General features: G+C 42.4%; 1 protein-coding gene across 3 annotated transcripts; it reads right to left on the bottom strand.

The window, feature by feature from the left end:
• Positions 1-2,662: 2,662 nt before the first annotated feature.
• Positions 2,663-25,921, bottom strand: mapk4 (mitogen-activated protein kinase 4). 3 transcript variants are annotated; one of them, XM_078170657.1, is made up of 9 exons: positions 25,573-25,921; positions 22,612-24,143; positions 20,321-20,496; positions 11,047-11,191; positions 7,544-7,626; positions 7,203-7,281; positions 6,692-6,911; positions 5,891-6,056; positions 2,663-4,519 (listed from the first exon to the last, which is right to left on the bottom strand). In XM_078170657.1, exons 2-9 carry the CDS (start codon positions 22,976-22,978, stop codon positions 3,560-3,562), a joined length of 2,196 nt encoding a protein of 731 aa, XP_078026783.1. In that variant the 5' UTR covers positions 22,979-24,143; positions 25,573-25,921; the 3' UTR covers positions 2,663-3,559. The 3 variants fall into 3 exon arrangements, with proteins under 3 accessions (XP_078026783.1, XP_033474328.1, XP_033474329.1); XM_033618437.2 differs by having other exon boundaries at positions 7,179-7,281; XM_033618438.2 differs by having other exon boundaries at positions 7,179-7,281; positions 22,612-24,146.
• Between the last annotated feature and the right edge of the window lie 352 nt (positions 25,922-26,273).

Raw genomic sequence — 26,273 nt, forward strand, 5'->3', positions numbered from 1 at the left:
ACTCTCACATATGGCTCATACGATGTTGTGCAAGTGATGATCTGCTCACTTTTAGACCTACTTCACATGAGCTTTAACAGTTAACAGCTGACAACAGCAGATAAAGGGACACAGCTGCTGCATTGCTGTATGAAAGGCTTTCTGACGACACTGACTGGAGGTCAGTGTCGTCAGAATAGGTATCAGATGCTTGACTGAAAAAAAACACCAAACAGATTCTGTGGTGTTGTACCTTCTGTGGTGTTGTACCTTCTGTGGTGTTGTACTGTAGCTGTGCTGCTGGCAGTGTGTTTATGCATCTCAGTGTTGTGCCTCTGGCATACTAATAGCCGGACCCTTGTGGTATGTACAGCACGTAGACTGTACACATGTAGTACAGCCAAACTGAGCACTATATGTTAAACAGTGAAACCAGGGATGGTGAAAGCCCATTTCTTCCATGTTTCCATGTTACAGAATGACATGGATTTAAGCACATTTCTTTTATGGCACTAGCACAGCAGAATAATTTTAATGCTATTTCTATATCCTTTTTTTTTTTTTTTTTTTTGATTGAAAAAAAAAAAGATCAGTGACATCCCCAAGGGGGGAACAGGGGGCAGGGGGCTGGTAAAGTTGCTGCGCCCCCACTAGCCCCACTTGCAAAAATGATTAGAGACCAACATTAATTGAGCATAGCGTTAGTTCAGGCAGGACACATGTCAAGCTCAGCTCACATCTAAGCTACATCAGCTGATCTCAAACAGCCCAATCAACTGATGGAGCAGCCGATTGATGAAAGGGAGTCAGCTGATAGATCACATGATTCCTTTCTATGCAACCAATTGGCGGATCTCATTCAGGATGCGCTATTTAAACTGTTCTGGCCTGCCTACTGTTGCTGCTTCCTCTGCAAGCTGCTTTGCAACCTGCCTCCACCCCAGCTCCTCCTTTTCATGCTGTGTCTGATTTACCAATATCACTTCTGTTTGTCATTGATGCTGCCCTGTTCTGTTCCCAGGGGGTCTTTGCTGCTGCTCTCCCTGCCTTAGGCTTTCCATGTAGGCGCATGGAAGGGCAGGAAGGTTTGCTCTCACTGCCTTAGAGTTTCCATGTAGGCGCATGGAAGGGCAGGGAGGTGCGCTCTCCCAGACAGAGCCATACCATCAAATATAATACTGCAAATGAAAATAAAGTTTTGTTTGACTAAAGTGTTCCTGACCAAACTATCTTTAAGAGGCTGTGGCGCCCTCATTTTTCAAGCTATTACAAAGGTAATGGTATCTTGCCAAACTAGACAACAAGGCATCAATTGGTACCACCTGTGCCGGCATAGCTTGTCGGGAAGGGGGCTAAATAACCCTCCAAATTTGGCCAAAATTTTGACAAGGGGAAAAACTGGCATGACCATTTTCAAAGGGGTTGAACTCTCACTTGAAGATATCTGAATGAAAAAAGATATTCTATGGGTACCCATAAGTAAACTTGAGAGGACTTTTCTCCGGTAATGTTTTGCTCCTTACAATCAATGTACTCCTTAAAATAAATCTGTATATTTGTCTTTTTAAATAAAAGGATAGCCAACAATGAATCCCCTAACACATGTACAGATTCATAACAAATCAAAACAGGATAGTTGCCTTACACCAAGAGGGTTCGGGGTGGGGGAGCCCTTCTGTGTGGAGTTTGCATGTTCTCCCTGTCAGCATGGGTTTTCCCGGGTTCTCCAGCTTCCTCCCACAATCCAAAGACATGCACGTCAGGTTAACTGGTGACTCTAAATTGGCTGTAGGTGTGAATGTAAGCGTGAATGGTTGTCTGTTTCTATGTGTTAACCCTGTGATAGTCTGGTGACCTGTCCAGGGTGTACCCTACCTTTCACCCAATGTCAGCTGGGATAGGTTCCAGCCCCCTGACAAGCCCTAACAGGATCGGCGGTTACAGGAAATGAATGAACAATGAAACATCAGATAATTAGTAATATTAACTGTCAAACTAGAAACCAAAGTGCATTAGCATGCTATTCCTTAACTCTCCATATTGACATAGTTTTCAACCAGCCTGTAGACTACTAAAACAGCATAATGGAATTCCTGATATTCAGTTATGACTTTTGGTTGGATTTTCAATGGCCCCCTCTGGCGACCCCTATGAAAAATTTGCAGGAGCGCCAGTGCTCACTATGAGCTTCTCAGTTTGGTGAGTAAAGTGAATGTCAGATGTACATGATTAACAAAGTATGAGGCACAAGCCAACAACCTTCAGAACTTACATCTTCCTGTATCTTTTACCTGATTTGGTTACCTTGGAGGGGAGACATCAGATGCCAGAATAAAGAACATTCTGAGGGTCTACTGTGACGCGCTGAATAGAAAAGTATTTCAAAATATACGTTTTGGTTATCTTCTGTTCCATATATCAATATGGCTACTGGGCAGCATTGAGGAGTTTTTAAGTACAAATAATTTCCTATAAAGGTTGTAAAGGATCTACATTCTCCAAAATATAAGCTACTGTTGTTTGCAATATAGCTTTCTGTGGCTAACATTTCAGTGAGCAAAATGGTGACAGATATCTGGCTGTCATGTACAGATAAAGACAGTATCTTTTCAGTGAGTGTACAGCAGAAGATGACCTTGTTTGGTGCATCAGGCAGACAGAATATGAAACTATTCACGACTGAACCAGAGCATAAATTATTACGATAGAGCATTCCACATTTAAACAAAATACAACTCACACCAAATAAACAGAAAACTGTGCTCTAGCATTCAGCAAAGAATACGTCAGACACGAGAACATCATTAACAACAGTCGTCAGAATTATACCGTAGAATTAAATATGACAACAGATTTATACAAGTTTACAAGGCATGTAGCAGTGACGGAGTGTTAGAACAGCGACAAATAAAATCCCTACGTTTCACCATGTAGCATAATTTGACTGATTATTTTTCAGTTAATACATTCAGAGAAGCTTGGAAAAAGCATTTCCCGTGTCGTTATCGTTATTCGGTGAACATCACCTCTGGAAGACTGTCTGACTTTTCAAAAGATTTACTGACACACAGCAAGGAATCAATACAAGTGATCCCTCTCCAGTAGGTTACTGTTAACCAGTGCACAATAGTCTGGGTAACTCATGTTATTTGCGGATGTTTGTGTCGCAGAATAAGTTGCTATCAAGTCAAGTTTCGACCCATCTTTAACTCGACAAAGGACAGCGCATCACAAACCCCATGATCATCAATTAGCTGAATTATTTCTAAGTATTCTCATGTAGAACAAACCCTTGATTTTGCAATGCTAAGCATGGTTATTCATATCCGAACCCAAATGCTTGTCGACCTCTTATTGCCTGAGAGCACCTCTTGACAAAGCTGCAGGATTGCTTGTTTAAGTGAGGGTTTTAGTCACAGCATGTAGCGTGTCATTGCAATAGTAGGGAAAAGGCCGCTAACACTAAGGTCTAATGTTTAAGCAGCATCTTCACCCCTCACTACGTAAAGCAGTATGAGCATTTGGAAGTGCTACCCATTATGGTGTTATACTGTGGTGAACCTGAAGTTGAAATTCAACATCAAGAGTTTGGAGTCTGTGGTGGTGGTGGAGTCCTATGCTCTGGAAGCCTAGGAACCTTACGGGTAATGTTCTGCTGTTTGCTTTCTTCCCTCCATCCTCCGTCTTTTCCCTTCTTCCCATCTGCTTTCTCCTTATTCTGCCTGCACAGTTTCAGTGCTCGGGATATGAACACGTCCAGGTCGAACAGCCGCTCCTTTTGCTTGACAGGAAGTGACTCCATAGGTTCATCTTTTACCGGCTGAGAAATGGAGGATGTAGAGGAAAGAGGTTGAGATTCTGTGGGAGGAAAAAGTGGCGAGATGGGGGGAGACGCTGTTTGAGGTGACTCAACAGGAAGTGGAGAGGTGGGAGATGAGGGGAGGAGTGAGGGAAGGGAATTAGAAGAAGATGTGACAGGCTGAAGCGGGCTCAGTCTGTCTTCATTGAATTCAGCTGATGGGTGCTGCACAACTTCCGTGTAGTGGAAGACTGGAGTCGGAAGGTCAGTCGGGGAGAGTGGGAGAGGGGGAGAGGAGATGTAGCAGGAGGGTGAACGTTGCTCCAAAGAAGAACTGGGACTGGGTGAGTGCAAGCGAGACTGGGTGCTCTCTACCCAGCGAGAGATCTCTTGGAATAAATCTCCCGTCTCCTCCTCTTCTTCCTCTTCCGCCTCCTCCTCTTTCATCTCCCCTAAGTCCTCCACGCTGCCCCCAATAGGCTCAGCAGGCACAGGGAGGCTGGTGGTGTTGCGCTTCCAGTGAGAAAGATCCAGGATCAGCTTAGGCTCTGAGTAGTGTTGAGGCTTGCCCTCCCTCCAGGCAATTTTATCGAGATATGAAGGGGATCCCACTTTGTAGTCACAGGAGTGGCCACAGTCCAGTTCCCCGTACCCCAAACCACAGGCTCGTTCCAGAGAGGAGTGGGAGTTCTCCAGGAAGCGTTCTGCTGAGCTGCTGTGGGAATACTTGCGTGGGTCGACCTAAATATCATGAGGAGGAGCAGGTGGGGAAGGAGAAGGTGATAAATAAGAAAGAAAGTACAGTGAGGATGCCGGTTATATTATGTGTTGAAGTGCTTTGACTCATTATAGTTTATGACTAAGTATGATTCACGTGTTAAATTGAAGCAGCAATAAAATGTAACCACGTACAGATTAAGACAAGACAATACTGGCAACCTTTGAAGGTCCTGTGTGTAGGATTTAAGCAGATATACTGGCAGAACATGGAATATAATAAAATAAGTATGTTTTTTCTGGTGCATAATCACTTGAAAATAAGAATTATTGTGGGGGGGTTTTGTCATAGAATGAGGAGTTTATATCTACATAGGGAGCAGGTCCTCATCTACAAAAAAACACCATGTTGCATTGCCATGTTTCTACAGTGGGACAAACCAAACACTGGCTCTAGATAGGCAGTTAGCAGCCTCCATGATGAGGGCATTGGAAACTACTTTATTCAGTGTTTTTACTGGCTTAAAACACCAGGTGTGGTTGTTATAGAGGGGAAGAGACCTCTGCAGATAATTCAGCTCCCAGTAAAAACCTCTTGAACATCTAAAACTTAAGTTATTAGAAAAAAAAGATGAGCACATATTAGCAGGTGCTAAGCTAATGGCCTGACTCCGTCATGCCAAACAGTGTAGGAGAAACACTGATTTGTAATGTTTAGAAACATTTGGTGTTTCTACTGGTTTAAATCACCAGTTGATTTGTTTTGGAGTAGAAGAGACCTCTGTGGATAATTCGGCTTTAGGTAAAAACCTCCTGGACGTCTGGATCAGAAATGAGGTGAGCACAAAATAAGTTATCAGAGACAATAGGTGACCACACGTCTCTGAGATGCCAAACAGTGTAGCAGAAACACTGATTTGTGACATGAAACTGATTTATTTGGTGTTTTTACTGGAGTTAATCCCTTCGTCTGTTCTTTTTGGAGAGGATAAGACCGCTGTGGATAATTCGGCTCCAGATAAAAACCTCCTTAATAATGAACACTGAAGGAATATCTAACCTGGAGAAGTTTCAGCTGGTTACAATCTATAATCCTCACATGTAGATGCCACTAAATCCCCCTAATCCTCACTCTTACACACTGTTCCTTTTAAAGACACAGTGCATTTACAGTGTACTACCAGACTGACTGTTGCAAGAAATATGCAAGGAAGCTTCTTCCATCAGAAACAATTTTCTATTGATGAAGTCTTCATTTTGCCAAATAGCAGGTGGTGAAGCAAATAAGAGGTTTTAAGGTAAGACTAACATGCACAACAATTTTATTTCACTAAATTACAATATACTCAAGAACAAATCAGTGAGTATGGTGGAAAATGACAAAGCACATCCAACCTGCGCCTCCTCTAACAGTGAGGTGGAACTGGCCCGGGGGTCTCTCTGCACCTCCTCTTCCTCTGTGGTGTCTCCCATGTCAGACGTCATGTGGCCAGGAGGCACGCAGCGACACCCCCCTCCTGACTGCTGCCAGGACACATCTGTTGATAAACTGGTCTCGTACCTGCAGGAGGGCAGAAATAAAGCGTTCATATTAGTCTTATAACAACTTTGCTGTGCAGTATATTCAGTCTGCTAAACTTACTGTAGGAACATTAGGTTTCTTGTGCCTCGTTATGCTTTGCCAGACTTTTCTGTTCCAACAAATTTGGTCAAACCATGAAATTGCCATAGAACTAAGATTCAGAACTAATTAAAATCCAAGTCAGGCTTGTAGCCAAATGGTTGCTGCATTAAATTACACAGTAAAGTGATTGAAATATTTTGGAAGTCCAGCGTGTAGTCATGCAAAATGCATGAGCAGTCAGCCTTCAGTGTTAAATTGAAGGTTAAATAGATTTTAGACTGTCAAAATTATGTTAGTGTTGGTAGGTTAGCTGAGTATTTGTCTTTAGTAACCAGAGAGTTTTGCTTTAAGAAACAAGCGGTCTCAAGTACATTTAATGATAAATCAACAAAACAGACCAGACTCTTTGTCTGCTGATGATCTCATTACGATACGGAGGTCTGTTAATTAAACAAACTCTTGTAGCAATGGCAGACTGACACAATAAAAAAATCTGATTAAAACTGTAAAATAAATAATGAAAAAAATGACCTAAACTCTCCCACCAGTGTTTAAAACACAAACCCACACACCTCTCCCAGTGGATGCTGGAGGCCTGACTGTTGCTGTTGCTGAGGCTCTGCTCGGTAACAAGGTTGTCCTCCAGTTCGTCTTCGATGCGGAAGGGGTGCAACGAGGTGGGCTCATCCTCAGGACAGGAGTACTGCTGGAGGAAGGGGTGCGACAGCGCTGCTTCAGCCGTCAGCCGATCCATCGGGTTAAAGGTCAAGATATGCTCAAGGAAATCCACAGCTGAGAGGAAAGGAAAAGGGAATCAGTGAGGGAGGAAGAGGAGGAGAAATAAGCTGTAGTGTCCATGAGGTGTGCTCGCCTTGAAACAATATTAGCACTAATTTTCCTCTCTCAGGACAAAATTATATTTGTTAGACCACCATCATCTCTTCATCCTTCACAGCTCAGAGAAGCTGCTGTCGTCTGTGTGTTTTCTACTCCTCATATCTTCCATTACTCTTATTTGCTCCCATTCTATTTCATACTGCTTGACCTTCCTCTTCTTACCACTTCTCAATCCCCTCGGCTCACCCTGAGCATCCACTTCAGGCAGCAATTCAGAGAAGGGTTTCTTGACTCTCCATCCATGACTGACATATGAAGGCATCACCTGGGAAAGGACGACAGTGGGCTTTAAAATATGTGCATAACTTTGCTGTGGTTATTTCTTTCTGTACATTTCAAGGCCTTGACTTGCTGAAAGCGAGAAAACAGAGCGAGAGCCGTTGAAGGAAAGAGTTGTGTACACATTTATCTTGTCTGTAGACTGAATCTTTTCTAGTCTAAAGCTGCAAACATAGCATGACGTCCTGTTCCATATTTAAACAATCACTTTGCAGACGTATGACAAGCAGCAGCCACTGAGGCATCACCTGTAGCAGGTCCTGCCTGTCCTCCTCCCTCAGTACCGGCACTGTGTCGAGAATCAGCTGCATCTGCTCCAGCTCATGAGCCCCTGGGAGAGGGAACCGGCCAATCAGAGACAAGCAGAGAGGAGACAGGATCAGTTACATAAGCGGAAAAGGGTGGCCAATTAGAGTCAAACGGGAATACCTAGGAGGTGTGAGCTGTCGAGTTACAGAAATGGTATGGCGAGGACGTTCAATAAGAATTCAGCAGATAGGATGGAACATTCTGTAGCCAACTATAAAATGGTTTTGAATGAAAAACTATGTCTGGAAATCACCACTTGAACACCCATGTATTATAATAGCCGCTTCAATTTTAATTTAATTGATTGAAATCACATAAAAATGAGAGTAAATCCATCCTGAATCAAGTATTGGTAGAATAGTAAAGGTTCAAATTCAGACATTTTGTTCTCCTGGTCGCACACTAACTGCAAGGCCACAGTAAATACAGCACTTTATGCACCAGGGGGTTTTGTTTCTGCAGTACAACCTGTTGGACAGCACTTCAGGTTCTTAACCCCAACTATGACCCAAACCTAATGAAAAACCTCTACAACCTACAACATTTCACTGAGTTTGTGGGAGGTCGTACACAACTTTGGGGGAGGAGATGCCATGACGCTCAATTCTTTTAAAATTGTGCTTCTACATTTTTTTTTTTTTACCGTGGTCGTGTTTTGCATTCTTGTTTATCATTCTGGGATAGTGAGCATGTGCAAGTGTCTCTGTGTTTGCAAATAGGTGTGCCAGGCTGAGCAGATCATTAGTCGGTGGTCCTAGCAGGTGAATGGTGCGCACTGATGACAGCTCCCTATGAAGAGCCAAGATGGTGTTGGCTCTGCAGCAGTGGAGGCGCATCTTCCTCCTCCTCCTCCTCTCCACAGCAGCACATGTACACAGATTGTTTGTAGCCTAGGTGCCACACTAAAGGTGTTGTTCTGCTGGAGTATAACCACTTTGGGGTCTCCTGTGTTTTGGTTTCTTTTAGTTTCTCTCGGTTAGATATGACTGCTCCATAAGTTGAAGATATTTTGTTTTGTTGGCCCTGGTCCACCCTGAAGTCTGATTAAAATACCAGTATGTTCATATATAATTGCAAGTAAGTCAAATTGTTTGCACATTCAACTAGTTATCTTGTGGCTACATGGGATTTGGGGAAGATCGGGACTTAGTTCATGTTATGTCTGTCACCGCTAGACAGGGCGTAACAAGGACACATCTTTTGAGGTCGTTGTGGTGTTACCACAATGCAACATGCCGTAACTTTTCAGCTCAAACCAAAACAAAGCAGCAGTACTTTCCCTCTTACAGTGTGGATTTGCCCTTTAAATGTTTCCATCAAGCACCAGCAGGTGGTGCTATATCAACACAGTCACCACTCTAAGAAATAAGCAAGCAGTGGTGGTGTATTTGAGAGAGTGCATTGCTTCCCCTATGGTAAACAAAAATAATGCTGTGCTGCGTAAACTCTGGTGTTTGAGAGGAAAGCAAGGCAAGCATCTCTAACAGTCTATGTGTGAAACTCGAGCAGAGAGGAACACCAGGGCACAGATGACGTTATTGAGTTTGTGGCACCATCTCTCCTGTGGTATAGAGGGCTGGTGGAGGTCAAATCAGCCTGTCAGGAGGAACTACATCTGCTTCAAACAGCGAGAATTTCTCTGTCATTGTTATTCTGGTCAGGCAAAGAAGTAGCTGGCAGAAGGAGAATAAAGTATCTTTGGTGGAGGACATTCTGGACAGAAAAACTCTCCTCAGCTTGATGCCACCTTGTAATGTAGTTATGAGGGTGCTTTTTAGCATCTATGCTCGGACAAACTTTACATAAGTTAACAAAGGACACAAAAGATGTTTTTGATTACAACTAATTCACCTGATACTGTATTTACTTAGCCACTCTGAGCAGCCTGTTTTCAATGTTCTGTCTTAAGTTACTTCTGTGTCCAACTGAAGCCGCACCTACGCCGTAACCTATGCCTGACGTGCACCTCCCCATAAATGTAACTATACTTCATGGCAACACAGACCTCCTTTCTATTTTGTAAGCTGAAACTTTTTCGTCAGTAGAAGCGAAGCTTTTATTTACTTTACTTTCACAGATAGACAATAAAGCCTCCACAAAATACCATTGTAAGACTTGTCTGTGATTTATCCTGGCTTCATATGAGCAGAGGAAATCTATGCTCATTGCCAGGCTAGTTTATACAATGTAGAATGCCATAGACTTGTGCTAATAATGTTAGCATGTTATATTTGTTTCAAAAACGTGTTTAGTATAAGACAGTTGTTTTGTCAGTGAACCTTGTGAGTTGTAATGGAGCCAAACAACGTTGCAACGTTACCTTTGTTAAATGTTGCTGTTATTCCTGGCTTCATATGAGTAGAGGAAAAGTCCTCTAGCTGCTATGCTAATTTATACAATGTAAAATGCCATAGGCTTGTGCTAAAAGCATTAGCATGTTGTATTTGAGGGGAAAATGTGTCCAGATAAAGACAAGTGTTTGTCTGTGAATGCTGCGAGTTATAGTGAAGCTGATTTGTGCATTTGTGTTTGAAACTGTCTCTATTAAGCCATGTTTAATGTGTGTTTAGGTGTGTTTTGAATCAACTAAACTTTACAGCACTTCACAGAAACCCTGCCGCCGACTGCAGAGTGACACAGACATACCACTGCACAAGTATAAATGCTTTCAAGGCCATGTGTGTAGCATAGACTGTAAAAGCACAAGTATGAATCCCGCTTTATGTAGGCTACAGTTGCTAAGATGGTCCAGTGTTACTTTCTCATACTGTGCATACAAATACTGCAAATATTGATGCTACAAATGCATATGCACATGCAAAGTTCACCCTTAAAAACTGTGCATGTCTGTCTTTCTTATATAACAATAAAAGCTGTGCAAATAAAGTTTATTTTTTTACAATTTAAATTAGGGCTGCACAGTTAATTGAACTACTATTAAAATCGCAATATGGCCAAATGCAATATCCAAAATACTTTTGCTAAAGGTAAAATGTGTCACAACATACCATAATAAATGAAGCACTGTGGTGTTATAAAGGTGCCCAGCCTACAGATCATACTGCAGGCTTAAGGGAACATGCTTGTACGGCAGAAATCACATCATCATCACCTTCATTTTTTATACTTTGGTGTAAATGAAATACAAAAATTACCTTTCCCACTCAAATCGTGACTCAAAATAACTGCTATGTGATACTTTTTTTTCATGTCCTGTAGCTCTATTTCAAATAAACTGTAAAAACTGCCAGTTCCTAGAAACACATTTCCTGTAAAGATCTTATAGGACTTTAAGTAATGAGATGCTTCTGCTGAATATTAATGCCATTATCGTATTTCATCATGCCATCCAGTTAATGATCTGCAATATCATTATGTTCCCACAGGGCATCAAGGTCATTAGTGTTTTAGCAGACACTGCATTACCAAACAGCAGAGGTACCTGCAAACAGCATGCGTCCAGTTAGCATCTCAGCCAGTATGCAGCCAGCGGCCCACATGTCGATGGCCTTGGTGTAGTTGTTGGGGGACAGGAGCAGACGGGGGGAACAGTACCACTTAGTTACCAGACCCTCGGACAGATAGCCCTAGAGAAGCAGGCGTGAGAGAGAGAAAAATAGGAGAAAGAGAAAGAGAGTTAAAACACAGAGCAATAGAATGATACTGTAGTTATATTAGTGGTGAGTATGTAACAGATTGGCTTGTTACCAGTTGTGTACTTGTAAATCTGCATGCATTTGCATATGTATGAGGCGTTTAAGTTGCACATATTAATCACAATCTCGCTGGCAGTTTGCTGGTAGTTATGTTGTTGGAGTGGAAGCATGGTGAAGTCAGACATCTGAGCTCACAAGGGATATTTTTATTTACACCCACAAAGACTTGATCATTTTGCATCAGCTACACGAGGATGGAAACTTGCTCCTGGATACATTCTGCAGTCGGATACATTCCCCTGAATTTCTCTACCTGCAGTTACTGAGTTTCATCAAGCCTTTGATGCTCTGCTGTTCAACAACACACGTCCTCTCATTAGGGTTGCTCCGACAAGGCTCCCTTCTGCTTTTTCCTTTGGTAAATGTTCACCTTGTGAATAACACTGATGACGACGCGCATGGAGATGAGGCGCAGGCAAGCGTATTTACATGCAAACCAGATTTATCTACAGTATAATGAGACGCTTTTGCCTATTGCTATCATTAATTCTCTTATATTTCACTCCCCTTCTCACTTGCTGTAATTCCTCCGCTCTCCAACCTTACAAAATCTCCAAATCCCTGCACTTACCACATTATATTTCTATTCTTTCCCTGGCTGCGCGTCTCTCCTGAGCCAAATCTTACCGCCTCGGCTCTCACACTAATGACATTAGGATACTATAGACTGCACAGCAAAATATGCTTATAATTAGGTTTACACATTCTCACACATTTTTATGTTTCTTGGCAGCTGCTGGCTGATTTTATTTCGAGGCTCTGACATGTTGCAAATTGCGACATGATGACAGACATAATAAGGAGAGTGTGGACATATAGAGTTCAGTTTTTCTTGCAGGCATACTGTTTTTCATTTCACTTTTGTCCCCAAAAAACTGTGGCTAATTTGCATGGTTGGGAAAAGGGGCCCTAAAATCAGGCAGGGGTCCTTCTCCTATCGTCTCCTTCCCATCAGCCCTTTCCACTTTCCATCCCACCATTACCCTATCTCCCTCTTTATCTGGAACTTCTTGCAGAATCACTCTATCTTGCCTCACGCTGTAACAACAGCATGGGATTCATCCTGCCCCAGATGAGTTTTCAGACTTAAAATGGATGTCAGAAATTGCTCTGTGAGCTCCTTTTTTTTCACACCAGTGAAATTATCTGCGGCCACCTGTAAGACCAGCATAACATCCCTCTAAGCAGGACACAGCCCCTCTGATGATTACATTTTAGGTCTGGCCCAGAATGGTTTTATATTGTACTTGACAGCCGAAATGTGCTCCTCATATTTGAAGATGGTAAGTTTTGTCTCGATCAGCAGGTTCAGGGCATGACTCAGAGCCTTTATTCGCCGTGGACCTCCCACACCGATGTTCACTCTTATACATCCCTTCCAGCAATGTGTCCTTACAGATAGAATTTATTTTAAATGTCAAAACGGCTCTGTGAGTTTTTTGGGTCAGCCTTCTTAGGAGTTACTTCTAGAATTCAATCTATTAAATGAATAAGACGTTATGAATTTGGAAGTGACTCCAGCTCTACTTCAGCCTTACTATTCCTCTACTTTGCTCTCCTCTCAGTTTCCTCTTCACCCTTGCATCATGTGAACCCTTTTATGCTCTCTACTCCCTCTCTCCATGCCTACGTCTGTCCTCACTGCACCTTACTCACTGCCTCCCCTTCCCCTCAGTGACCTCACTCATCGCTTCCCATGTGTCAGCAGATGACAGAGCAGAAACTGATGCTGAGTGCTCAGTCATGATCTAACAAACATACTCTCACCTTGTCTTCTATCAGTCTGACCGTCTTTGCTGATCAGTCTCTACATCTGAGCTCTCGTTTCTACCTTCTGATAGAAATGACCGCAACCTTATTTAAAACTCAATTTCAAATCACACTTTGAAGAACGAGATAGTAGTGTTCTCAAGGATCGTCTTTATCATAACCTTTTTTTATGTTTTCTGTACAGATAAAAATTAAGTAATCTTTCCTTCCCCTTTTTTATGTATGTATTTTTGATGTTTGTTTTAGTAACTTTCTTTCTTTCTATTTATTTTTAACATGCATATATTTCAAATTTAGTTATTGATTTTTTTATGTTAGTACAGGGATTTTTTTTCCTTGTAAAGGCGTGTCACTTTCAAAATGGCTTCTCATTGTAACCCACTGCCGTCACTTGTGCTCACTTATTGGGTGATGATTGGGTGACACCCCCTACCAAGCTTATAAAATGTTTACTTGAGTCCTGTCCACCCTTTTACACCCTGACAAAGACTTTTGGGTCGAAACCGGTCCGTGTTTTAATATGAGCAGCCATGTTTTGAAATAAAGGCTTCTTCACTTAATTGCTGCTCCACACATGAGTGCCTGAAGTTCATCTTTGCTTCTCAGTTTTAAATCATTTTAAATAAAAGTTTTATCTTTGCACCTCTTGTCTGCACTTTTGCTTTTTTTAAGATGATTAAAAAAAAAAAGGAAATCATTTAGCACTGTAAAGCACCTTGAATTGCCCTTGTGTATGAACTGTGCTTTACAAAAAAAGATGCCTTGCCTTGCAAAAGCATTTGATGGACTGTCTTTGAAGGAGTGGTCAGGTTTTGTGTCAAAAGTATTCATTTTTATATTGGAATATCATTTGATGATAATCATAGAGTGGCTTTGGAAACTGCTTTGAACAGTCTCACAAAACGATGCACAGATGTTGCCTCAGATTTCATATTGTAGCTATATTTAAACTGTATTTTAACAACGTATCACAGCTATTCTTTATTCTTAATTCTTTATATGGCTCCCCATTAGCTTCCAGAAAAGTGGTCACTAGTCTTCCTGGGGCTATTTGGGATCAGTAGGACCCGATAAATATAAAACCTTAACATCGTCAACAATAATTAAGTCCCAGCGTCCTTAAACGAATACTTCCTAATTAACAGCATCTTGGCTTGTTACAGTTGCTAAAATTGGTCAATTTTGTTGCCATGTCAAACTACAAACAGTATTAATCATAAATAAACAAGTTTGAACCATAAAATTTCCCCCGGTTTTGGACTTTGTTCACTTTTGTGCCGGGATCGGCTGCAGACTGACACGCATTTTATAGTTGACATTTACTGACACCATTTCCCTCAGGGGAAACGGAGCTTGTAAAGTCCCAAGATCCTCAAATGAGACAACAATAGTCCAAACACAATAGTCGCCAACAAGTAGCCTACTTCCTAATTAACAGTTGCTTAGCTTGTTACTGTTGCTGAAATTGGTCAAATTTGTTGCCATATCAAACTACAAACATTATTTATCATAAATAAACAAGTTTCAACCATAAAATGTGATCAAGTTTTGGACCTGGTCCACTTTTGTGTCAGGGTCAGCTGCAGACTGACTTGGCAGAGATGGCTGCCATCTTGTTTTTACATGGATTAGTGTACTGCGCTCTTACTACCACTAGATGGCACAAAAAAAGTGTCCATGAACAAGGACAACAGGTCTAAGTTAAGCAGATTGAAGTATAAGGTCAAGTAAACCAAAATGTGATGTCCACATATGAGGACACAGAGTCTCAGGAGGATACTAGTTTATCACCAAACCAAGTCTCCACAGTCAGCCAAGATAGTCGATTATGCATGTCACACACACTGGCACGGAAAGAACATCGAAGAAATCTGTCTGCCATGTTCAGCTATTAACCATTATAAAATATTTGTTGGCTTCCTTCACTCCCTTCCTTTACTCTCAGCCTTCTCCCCCGCTGTCATCACCTCCCACTTTCCTCTCCACCCGTTCCCTTAATCTCAACTCACCTCAGCGCTTCTCTACATCACCATCAGCAGCTACGTTTGCCTCCCTTACCCTTCCTCTTTTCTTCACACTTCACCCCATCTCTCCCTTTTCACTGCCCTCCTTGCTTCACCTCCTTTCTTGCCTGTTTCATCCCTCCGTCTCCTCTTGTCAGTTACAGATCCGCTCTGCTTATTTTTACCCCTCTACTCCTTCCCTTCTTTTCTCTTCCTTTTCCAACACTCCCTCCTTATTCCCCTTTCCTCTACTTCTGTCTCCTTCATCCAGGTCATGAATTATTTCTGGGCAGATCCAGCCCTGCATCAGCAGGTGACATTCACACATACACACTCCAAGTTCATACTGGTGCTGACAGTAAACAACATCACAAATAATGTTTCCTCGGCCACTGTTCCCCCTCTCTCTCCCCTCAACCTTTCTGTCATCTCTTTTCGCCTGAGTAAATGTTTGTCTGTGTAGTCGGAGGCGCACATCTAGACAGCTCGTCAAACAGCCTCATTTCGATGCACCGCAGAGTCACAGCGTGCTGACACAACCTCTGTGATAACACGCGGACCATGTAAGATACTGTAGAAGCAATAAAAAGGAGGTAGGGATTTCTTTGGAGCCATTACAGTGCAGTGAAAAGAGGTCATTCATTGGTGAGAACCCAGGAAAAAAAAGACAAGTGTGATATTTGAAAGTGAAAAATGAGTCATAAAAAACAAAAACAAAGCCACCAGTCTTGTTTCACGGCTCGATATGAAAGTTAATACTACTTGTGAATTTCACGTCACAGCTGAAGTCAACACTGCCCACGTCCATTACCGCAAAAAATGTCTGAAAAAGCAGCACTTTGGCTCTGTATTATTAAATATGAGCGAGGATGCTAGCACATTCACTGCAGGCATCTGCTTTGGTGTCAACACTGCATCGCAAATAGCCAAGCATCATCTTACACACACATCGTCATGCACACACACACACACACACACACACACACACACACACACACACACACAACTCTGGTAATACAATCTTAATGCTAATGAACAATGACAAACTGATGTTCTGCCGGCTAACGGAGACACCAGCTGCAGACTCCTAACTAACTCCCAATATCCACCTCAGAGCAATTCAAACCGTGTCAGCACTCAATATAAAATTAGAGGGTAATGTGCAGCCAGCGCTCTTATTGGTTATTAATGCATTCCTGTTATCAAAGCATTGAGGCTAACGACTGCAAAGAGAAGAGGCTGATACTGCAGCAGCAGACGGGGGAAATGCTCTCTGTATGAGCTGAAATAGAGCACTTGTTGTGGCATCAATTCTAAAAAGAATCAGTGATGGCATTGCATGAATTATGCATGTGTTTATAGATTAAATATGACACATGACACATTATACCATAGGATTTACTACTTTGATCTATCTATCTATTTATCTATCTATCTATCTATCTATCTCAACCAGTATCAGACTCACTATATTTTATTTTTCGGTGCTGTGTCTCTTGGATGCCTGCTGCTTATGATCTGGCACGTAGTCGTTACCTTTTCATAAAGGTAGAGGTAAATCCATAAACATCAGAAGCACAGAAAAAAAGGGACTAAGTAAGAAAATACAGTCAGAGGACAGAGTCTTTGCAGTAAAATACACCACAAGGCTTCTAGTGCTTCTAGCTCCCAACCCTCACCTATCGTCATGAGCTCTGGGTAGTGACTGAAAGAATGAGACTGCAGAAACAAGCGGCCAGAATGAGTTTCCTCCGTGGGTTGGCTGGGCTCAGCCTTAGAGATAGGGTAAAGAGCTCAGACATACGGAGCTCGGAGTAGAGCCACTGCTCCTTCACATCGAAAGAGGTCAGTTGAGGTGGTTTGGGCATCTGATCAGGATGCTTCCTGGGCGCCTCCCACTGGAGGTGTTTCAAGCACGTCCAACTGGTAGGAGGCCCCGGGGCAGACCCAGAACACGCTGGAGGGATTACATATCTCATCTGGCCTGGAAACACCTTGGGGTCCCTGGAAAGCATTGCTGGGTAGAGGGACGTCTGGGATGCTTTGCTTGGCCTGCTGCCCCCGCGACCCGGCCCATGGATAGGTGGATGAAAATGGATGGATGGATGGATGGATGGATAGATGGATGGCTTCTAGTGGCTCATAAGTGATGATTGAGAAGGATTACTTCTTGTGAGTCTATACATTGTTTTTCAGTCAAATCTTGCATAGTACAGTCTAGCTTCATTTTGGTTGGAAGGCAAATCAGGTCTACGATTCTTTAAATGCCTTAGGATGATAGAATTTCATGCTGTGGCAATGTTAACTTTATGACAATTTTCAGATGTTGGTATTTGTCCTCCATACCCATGGACCGTAAAAATAACGGACGTAGCTACCATGACGTCACCCATTAGTCTGTAGACTCTGGTTTTGACACCTGGGGTTCGGCATTTCGGTCGCCATCTTGGATTTTTTAGAGCCACAAGTGACCATTGGTCAGGACGAGTGACGGAATACAGAAACTTAATCCAAGGGAAGCTTTTTGGATCCATCAACTGGATGCTTTAAGTATCCTGGTCTCAATGAGGTTATAGACTTCACATGTTTTTGTAATTTGCCATTGTTCTCTACAAGCTTCGACATTTTTCTCACAGCCTATGGGTTAAGATATGTGTGTATATATTCAAATTGTCACTCTGTCACTGTTTTTTATTTACTTATTTTTTCATTATTGTCTATTTGTTTCACCTGTCATGCCATTATATGGGTCATGAAAAATCACTACTTTTGAAAGTCCTGACAAAGACCTGCAGCTGTCGAAACATGTTGGCTCTTTTAATGATTTAGCCACTACAATCAGGGCTTTTTAATATTCCCCTCGTTTTTCTGTATTTTTTCAGAGTGCCTGGATTGCCTTTCTGTCGATCCTGTTGTTTCCTGTTCTCCACAAGTGCCCGACACAAGATTTTGATCTACATTTGTGTATACAGAGCAACTAGTCGTCTCTTTCTTTCCAGAGGTGACCATATTTAGGTGAGAGGCTGGTGCTGTGAAGGAGCCAGGGGTGGATTTGACTGAGAAGCTGAGGACACTGTCTTAATTATGCGTAACATTGGGCCTTAATAAAATGCAAACAGGTGAGTTACATAAAAATGCACCCCTTGTACAGTTGTCACAAAAAGGGAAATTAGCTTTAGAGACTAAAACCGTTTTTGTACCAGGCTGTAAACAGGTTTATTTCTGCTGTAAAGTTGGGCATTTTAACATGGGTGTCTATGGGGATTGATTGGCCTTTGGAGCCAGCCTCAAGTGGTCATTAGAGGAACTGCAGTTTTTGGCACCTCTGTGTTGGCGTCATCCCTCTGGAGGTCACTGCTTGTCCATACCTTATGACTAAATGTCGTCATTCTATGCCAAGATGACATCAGCATGAGATGTTTGGTTTCACAACAATCACAACCATCTATCTATCTATCTATCTATCTATCTATCTATCTATCTATCTATCTAATCTATCTATCTATCCTACCTTGTGACAGTACAGAGTAGTTCAAGCCTGAACATTGTGTTCTCTCTCTGTCTGTAGGTACACAGTGTGAGAGCAAATATGCGCCCAAACACACACACACACACACACACAGTGAGAAGGAGGTAAACCTTGTTTTTGCTGTCCTGCACGACCCAAACTACCTTCATCTCTCACTTCTCCTCTCTGTTTGATCTCTCTTTTGCACCCCCTTTACTTGTTTCTCTTCTTTGCCCTCCTTCTTTGTACTTTCCACCTTCTGTGACTCAATACTTCTCACCCTTGTTCCTCATCTGTTCTCTGCCTCCCCCCTCGCCAACCCCTTCCCCTCCCTCCTCCACCTCCTCCCCTCCAAACGCACCCCCTGTGTCTGCACCCAGCTGATCCCCAGTCCCGTGTTCTGAGCTGACAAAGATCGCCTTTCACAAGAGCTCCTCTCCGCATGCACAGACCGAAAAAACACACAAACATACAAACACACACACACACACACACACACAGGCACACACACATCCTGCCCTGCTAGTGTTACAGTTTTGCTGTGGGATCTCCGTGCATAATGAAGCAGCACAATGGAGCAGTAAATTGTCACATTAATCTCTCAGAAGCCTTTATCTACAATGGACAGACTAATCACAGGGTTTGATTAGCCCAAAACTTGATACCAAGAAGAAGACGTTAATAGCAGGGTTTGGGCTTGAGAGGAGGCCTTGTGTGAAAGACAGGTCGGCAGCATCAGACTTGGGGGTGTGTAATCGGAGATGTCTGTCATGGAAGAAAAGACGGCTTGACTGTACTGCAATCGCAACACGTATAATCCTCAATGAGGCGTAGCAGCTACAAACATGTTTCAGTTTCAAGTAAGACATTTTGAAGTTCGGGCTGTATTTTCTAAAATCTGCATCTTTGTCAGAATCAAATTAATGATATCACCTGAGACGCCACACTGACAGACATTAATTATTCTGTGTTTGATTTCCTATAGGAAGATTCTTTTGCAACTGGATCCCATCCTATCCATTGCTACACAGGGAATTTGTGCACAGCTTCCTGATAACCACACAGGGCCAGGGCTTGAGGAGTTGCTATCTCTTCCTCGATAACAGCCCTACCTCAATAAGAGGGAGCAGAGATAATGTTTAATATTACAATACTCTCCCTAGATTCATCCATCAGCACAAGAACAGCCCACACTGCGTCAGACTGCAACGCAGAGAGTGAAAAATCCTCCCAACTTCATCAACTTTCCTGGCTTGAATATTTAAACCAGTTGTATGATTCATTTTTTTGTAGAACGAGTATCAAAAAAGCACCCAGAGAGAAGAACACAGCCAATATAATGTGGACGGAGATCTAAACTCTCACGCTGGCTTGTCCTCTGAAGATTATGGGTTTTTAAAACGAATCTAAAACTTGTTAAGAGAGCACGAGCCCAAAGAGAATAATGATCACAAGCATTCATTGGCCTCTGGTCAAAAGAACACTTGGCACATTTGCTACATTTACATGCCCCAAAAAAGATGAGTAATTGGGTTAGGGCTGGAAATGTTTGTACAAGTGTTAGTGGTTATTACAAACTTCCAGCTTATATGACATTTAGTCATCAAAGTCTTCAGATAAGACATCCAACTGCTTGTATATACATCTAACCAAGCCAATGATCACAGACGTCCTTGCAGTATACGTGTTTGTGCATGGTGGGTTTCCTTCCTTCCTTACCTTGTGAGAATAATGAGGGTCGACTATCCTGGCCAGCCCGAAGTCTCCTATCTTGAGCAGCAGTTGGTCAGTGTTGATGAATATGTTGGCAGGCTTCAGATCTCTGTGCAGGACGTTGGCTGAATGGATGAACTTCAGTCCCCTCAGCAGCTGGTAGAACAGCAGAGTAGCATGACCTGTTCAAGGGTAAAGTCACATATCAGGATACACCACACCACTGCTATTCTCTTTCATGTAATAAACATAAGAATGGTTTCTACTAATGCACTGAACATGTTAAGTTGTGTATCTCTGAGTAAAGCTAGTAAGGATAGGTTAATCCACATTTGAATTTAGGGCTGGGCAATGTATCGAGATTATACCAATCGTGATATGAGACTAGATGTCTTTGGATACCATAATATTGTTAGTGTTGTCTTTTCCTGGTTTTAAAGGCTGCATTACAGTAAAGTGGCGTCATTTTCTGAACTTACCAGACTGTTCTGTTCCATTATTTGCCACTTAACCAAATTACTGATTATTATTAATAAAAAAATCTCACTGTGTAAATATCTATTTACATATCTATTTTTCCATATCACCCAACCCAAATAACAAGTATGGTGCAAATGCAACTAATATATACTGCATATTTATACTATGTGTGCATGTATTTCACAGGTCCAGTGTGCAGGATTCAGGGGGACATATCAACAGAAATGGAATATAATATTACTAACTACTTTTTTATTAGTTTATAATCACCTGAAATCAAGAATCATTGTGTTTTCATTACCTCAGAATGAACCGTTTATAGCTGCATACATAGCAGGTCCTCGACCATGGAGTCCAACCATGTTGTCTCTACAGTAGCCCAGAAGAGACAAACCAAACACTGGTTCTATATGGAGTCATTCCTGTTTTTGCATTAGCCACTGCAGTTCTTCTCCTATATGCTTGGCACATAGGACAGGATTCAGCTGTTTGCAGTGTGCAACCTCACCTTTAGATGCCACTGAATCCCACACACTGGACCTTTAAATGTATTTTAAGGTTTGTTTGTTGAAAGTGAATTGAAAAACTTAAAACATAAAACTGGCATTTAACAGTAACATGCAAACTCAAAACTAACTTTCAATTGCTAACTGTACATTGGACAGGAAATTGGTTTAAGCTATTTTTTTTTTAAGTTAATCATTTATAATGGGTCAGTTTTTGTTTTTTTGCAAACTGTGATAAATAAATAAATTGTACAAAATGTACTGCAAAACTAATATATAAAATCGGGATCAACCCCACAGTGTCATTGCAATACCACTGTCAAGGTATCTGGTCAAAAATAACGTGATGCACATGACTTATATTTTGTGCAATATTTTTGACAAAATCATGTGCAGTATTATTCTTCAAAATCATGATCATTTGTCAATGTAGTGCAATATCATTTTCTCAGTCATGTGCAATATTACTCCTTGTTGTATATCAGACCCAATATAACATTGATAATCAGGCACAGTCTGTTTTTTTCCACCATTTTAGTTCATGTTTAGTAACTCTTGTACTTATCATGCTCCTACTGTTACTCTATCAGGCACTGGTTTTTGCTTTTGCTCCTGGAAAATGCTTCCATCTTGTGTAGTTGTATATTTTGCCTGATATTTAAAACTACTGTTATAAAGCTGGGCCCAGTGAGTGACCCTGACTCGGGGAACCCATGAATCATTGAAATTGTGGTTACTGCACTTAGTGTTACTGTAATTTGAAGCACTCTCTGGTACAATGATTCCCTTTGGGATAAATAAAATTCTATTGAATTGAATTGAATTGAATATTTAATTTTCTCCATACCATCGCCCTGATTCGAACCTGTCAAAAGTGAGATAATTTAAACCACAACGTGAAAAAATGACTCAATGAATGAGCACATTCTGGAGAAATTCTGATCTTCTAATGTGTAGCTTGTGGATATGGGCAAAGCTATAAAAAAGTTAGTTGGGCAAAGTTAAAAAATATCTGGGTGGTATCACTCCAGTACTTCCAGAGCATGTTTATGAAGAGGAAACAGACAATATAAATGATTGTGTAAAGTAATTTTCAAATATGTGATTTGTGGATAAAGTACTCTCTCAGTAAAAGAGTGTCTCCAAAGGGCTGCCACTAAATCCCCTAAATCACAGTGTAAACAAAGCCAGCAGTGCAGCAACACAACAGCAGTGTTCAACATGAAGAACCACACTGTCGTAAAATATGTGACTTTAACTGTCCAAATTCAAAGAATATACTTTGTTCTATTTCCATTTCATTTCCCATACCTGTGGATAGCGGTCCTTGCTCCAGCAGCCGAGCCAGATCCGTCTCCATGCACTCCTGAACGATGTACAGGGCGCTCAGCTGGGCCGGGTCTCTGGGCAGCGGTCGTCCGTACGGCGCCAACACCTCATGAACCCTCACTACATTCTCATGGTGCAGCCGGTGAGTGATTCTGACCTCTCGCAGAGCGTGCTTCACCGTCACGGCATCACGCATCACCAGCTTCTTGATTGCCACACGTTGTCCTTTGCGCTGGTCCACAGCTGAGAGAACCAGGCCTGTAACACCTGTGCCGAGAGGTCGGAGGTCAACAAAGTGGCCGCCCAGGTCGAAGCCGTGAAGGAAGAGGGGGATGTCTTGTCGGGCCATGATAGCTCAGTGTGGATGTGTTAGGGAGAGATGACAGATGATTCCAGGTACCTCAAGCTTGACTAAAAGTGCTTTGCTATTGTCTTGTACACATGATGTCACATTTTGCTGGTGAGTCCAGAACCTTAAATAAAGACCTGATTTTTGTCTAGGTAGCTGGTGCATGTAGATGTTTGTTCTCATGTAGACAAGACCAAAATTCAGTCACACAGCTAGTTTGGTGAAAGGTGGTGGCAGTTTTAGGAGCCCACAAAAGTTCCAGTATTTTATCCAGAATTTTGAGCTGTGGTCAGAATCATGAGCGGGTTAGAGGAGAAGATATTTCCTTCAGGCCTAAGAAGTGTCTTTGTGCATCATGTTCACCTCCTCTTCTGGTCCTGTGTGGGCAGATTCTTATTAAATCATCCTTTTACTGAACCTGCTGAGGTATCACATTTAAAAAAACCCTTTGAGGTGTTTAGGACAAGGAGTGTAAAGCGTCTACAGTCGAGCCTACATGTTTAAAAATAACATATTCTCCTTCAACATTTTTCTGCTTTTGATGATGTCTCTCTCTGCTCCAAAGACGCTATTTGATGCTTTAGTCTGCCACAGCGATGCACTTCTAATCTCTCACTGTATTTTGTTCACGCGCAGATAGTCAGGATATCAGTGAGTCTTATTAATACTACCCAGGGCAGGGGTATCCATAGAAACAGCCCTCTGTGTGGCTGATCCTGCTCTTACATGTGTAGATGCATCATGGGACAGCAGCAGGCGGACGCCTGGCTCTGCACTCCTCTCTGTCTCCACTGTCTTTGTAATAAATCTGTAATCCTTATCGACCAGTCAAAGCCTTTCGATGGTGAGGCAGGGGAAAGGAGGTGGGGTTACGTAAGTTAAATTCAATGAGTCTCTATCAGCTCCTCCTCTTCTTCCATTGTACCAGAGTCAGTCAGTCAGACAAGTTCATTCAGTGAGACATCCACAGTTGGACAGCGGACAAATCCCGGAACTGTGGTTCTCTCTGTGTGTGCATGTGCATAAGTGTGCATGCGTTTAATCCCTCAGTAATCTGCTTCCTGTTGCCTTCTCATGAATGTAGGGATTTCAGCATCAGGCCGTGGTCACCGTGGAGAGATACATCTATGAGCTGGGTTGCTCAACGCATCTGCTGCCTCCACTGCTGCTGGGGAAGAAAAGAGGAAATGGGGTGAACAAAACAGAAGACAGAGATGAAAGTTATACAGCAACAGAGCCAGTGTGTTAGTGTCGCAGAAGTTGCCATTGCATAACCCTGCATGGCAGTGTGAGCTAATCTACACCAGCAACTTAATGTGCTTACAGAAGATAATCACCTCAATTCAGTGTTGCTTCAATATCTGCAACATGATGCTGCTGACATTTCAGAGCAGAGAGACAAAGACAGGGTGGAATTATCATGGTGGCATTGTTTTAAATGAAAAGGACTTTCCTAGTTCTGGGCTCTGATTGCATCACACAGCATAACTTTGCCTGATTAAAAGTGTCTACCTGACATTTCAGTTCTATTTCCACCCCCTTGAAAGGTCATGTAGTGGTAGAAAACAAAAGCATTGACTTTATCGCACCCCTAGATCCCTGGGCTGCAAGAACTCAAACAATCCATCAATCCATAAAACAAATCTCTTTGCTGTCAAAGGCCTCGGGGCAGGCTCGAGCATTAGCTCCCCTTTCTCTCCCCAGAATGGGTGGTGATGTGCACTCAATAACTTGCTCTTTATCAGCTTTCAAAATACTTACAGTCAGTGTTCATGTGAGCCTCGGTCGGGCTGACTGTCAGAGGCTGGGAGAGTGTAAGGGGAGAACAGAGAGACTGAGAGAGAGGGGGGGGGAGCATTGACAGTGTTGCTGGGTGGGAGGTGCAGCACTGGGCTAACTTTATATATAATGCATAACCACTGGAGATGGCGCTTGGTGTTCTCTCTGATCGTTTATTCTTCATATTTCTTCAGGGCTGTGCAGCCAGAGTACATGTCATGAATGAGAATAAACTGCAGTGTGTTGATGCAGTGCAGTAAAATAGATTAAATTTGAATTATGAATCCTATTGTCAACATTTTTAGAACAAGATATCACACTTGCTTAAAACGCCCTTTAATATAGGTTAAGGCAGAAGAACACTCCACACAGAGGCAATATGATGGAGATGGGAGCAGAGAAGGGTTGTGCTCTTTGTGCAGCTGCTTCTCTCTCTCTCTCTTTTTATTATATTATTTACTTCCCATAAGGCAGTAAGGCAGTTTTAGTTAAGATGGGAAACGCTGCATCCTCTCTGCACACTGGCTTCATGCGGCTGTCTTTGTGTGTCTCCATACACTCCAGTAACGCCCCTCTGACAGAACAAAAACACTGAGGTTGAAGTGCATCTCATAAAACATAAAGCCCCATTTATTTCCAACAAAAAAAAAAAAAAGAAAGAAATGAAAAGAAAGTATTAACGACAATCAGGCCCGTGCTTCCCTTTCTCCCCTAACTAGCTCCACGTTATCTTTATCTCTGCCACTATCTGCTCGGTGTGCAATAACAAGAGGAAGAAGAAAGAAAAGATAACAGCAGCAACCATCAGTACTCACCGGAGCATTACGCAGCCGCAGCCTGCCGTCCAGAAACAAAGATCCGGGGGAAAGATGTGAGAGATACGGCTCCTTGGAAGCAAAGAAAGTGAAACACGACCGCATCTCTCATTCTCTCTTTTTCTTTTGCTTCTGTGTGTGTGTGATTTAGATGATACAGCGGGGGGAAGCAGCCGGTACGGGTCGGCACCGGGGGCGATCCGCGGAGATGAGATAAGCCAGAGGCTGCTATAGAGCCGGTTATTGTGGACGACTGTCCGCTCTCTGTCAGAGGAGTGATGTGAGAGAGGGAGAAGAGGAGGGATCACCCCGATTCAGATACATCTCGCAGACCCTGAGTGGCTTCACACACACTCACACTCACACACACACACACACACACACACTGCACCATGGATGATGAAGTATCTCTCTACCCCTGTCTCTCTCGATCGAGGACTCCCAGCAGCACCCTTACCCTGCTTACCCGATTTCAAACGTGGGTCGGTTTTGCAGGATGCTGGACTCACTGCTCTCCAAACCTACATATAAAAGAATACATGAAAGTTAAATGGAAAAAAGTCAATCTAACTCAGCCCAATCCAGCCTCCAGCTTCTTCTGGATTATTATAGCCCGATCATCTGCCATCCTGACATGTGCTGGATTTGAGATTCATCTAGAGAGAAAGCTAGAGATGATCCTTTGTTCACAGTGAATGCAT

Source organism: Epinephelus lanceolatus, chromosome 9 (genome assembly GCF_041903045.1).
Source record: "Epinephelus lanceolatus isolate andai-2023 chromosome 9, ASM4190304v1, whole genome shotgun sequence".
NCBI classification, from domain to species: domain Eukaryota; kingdom Metazoa; phylum Chordata; class Actinopteri; order Perciformes; family Serranidae; genus Epinephelus; species Epinephelus lanceolatus.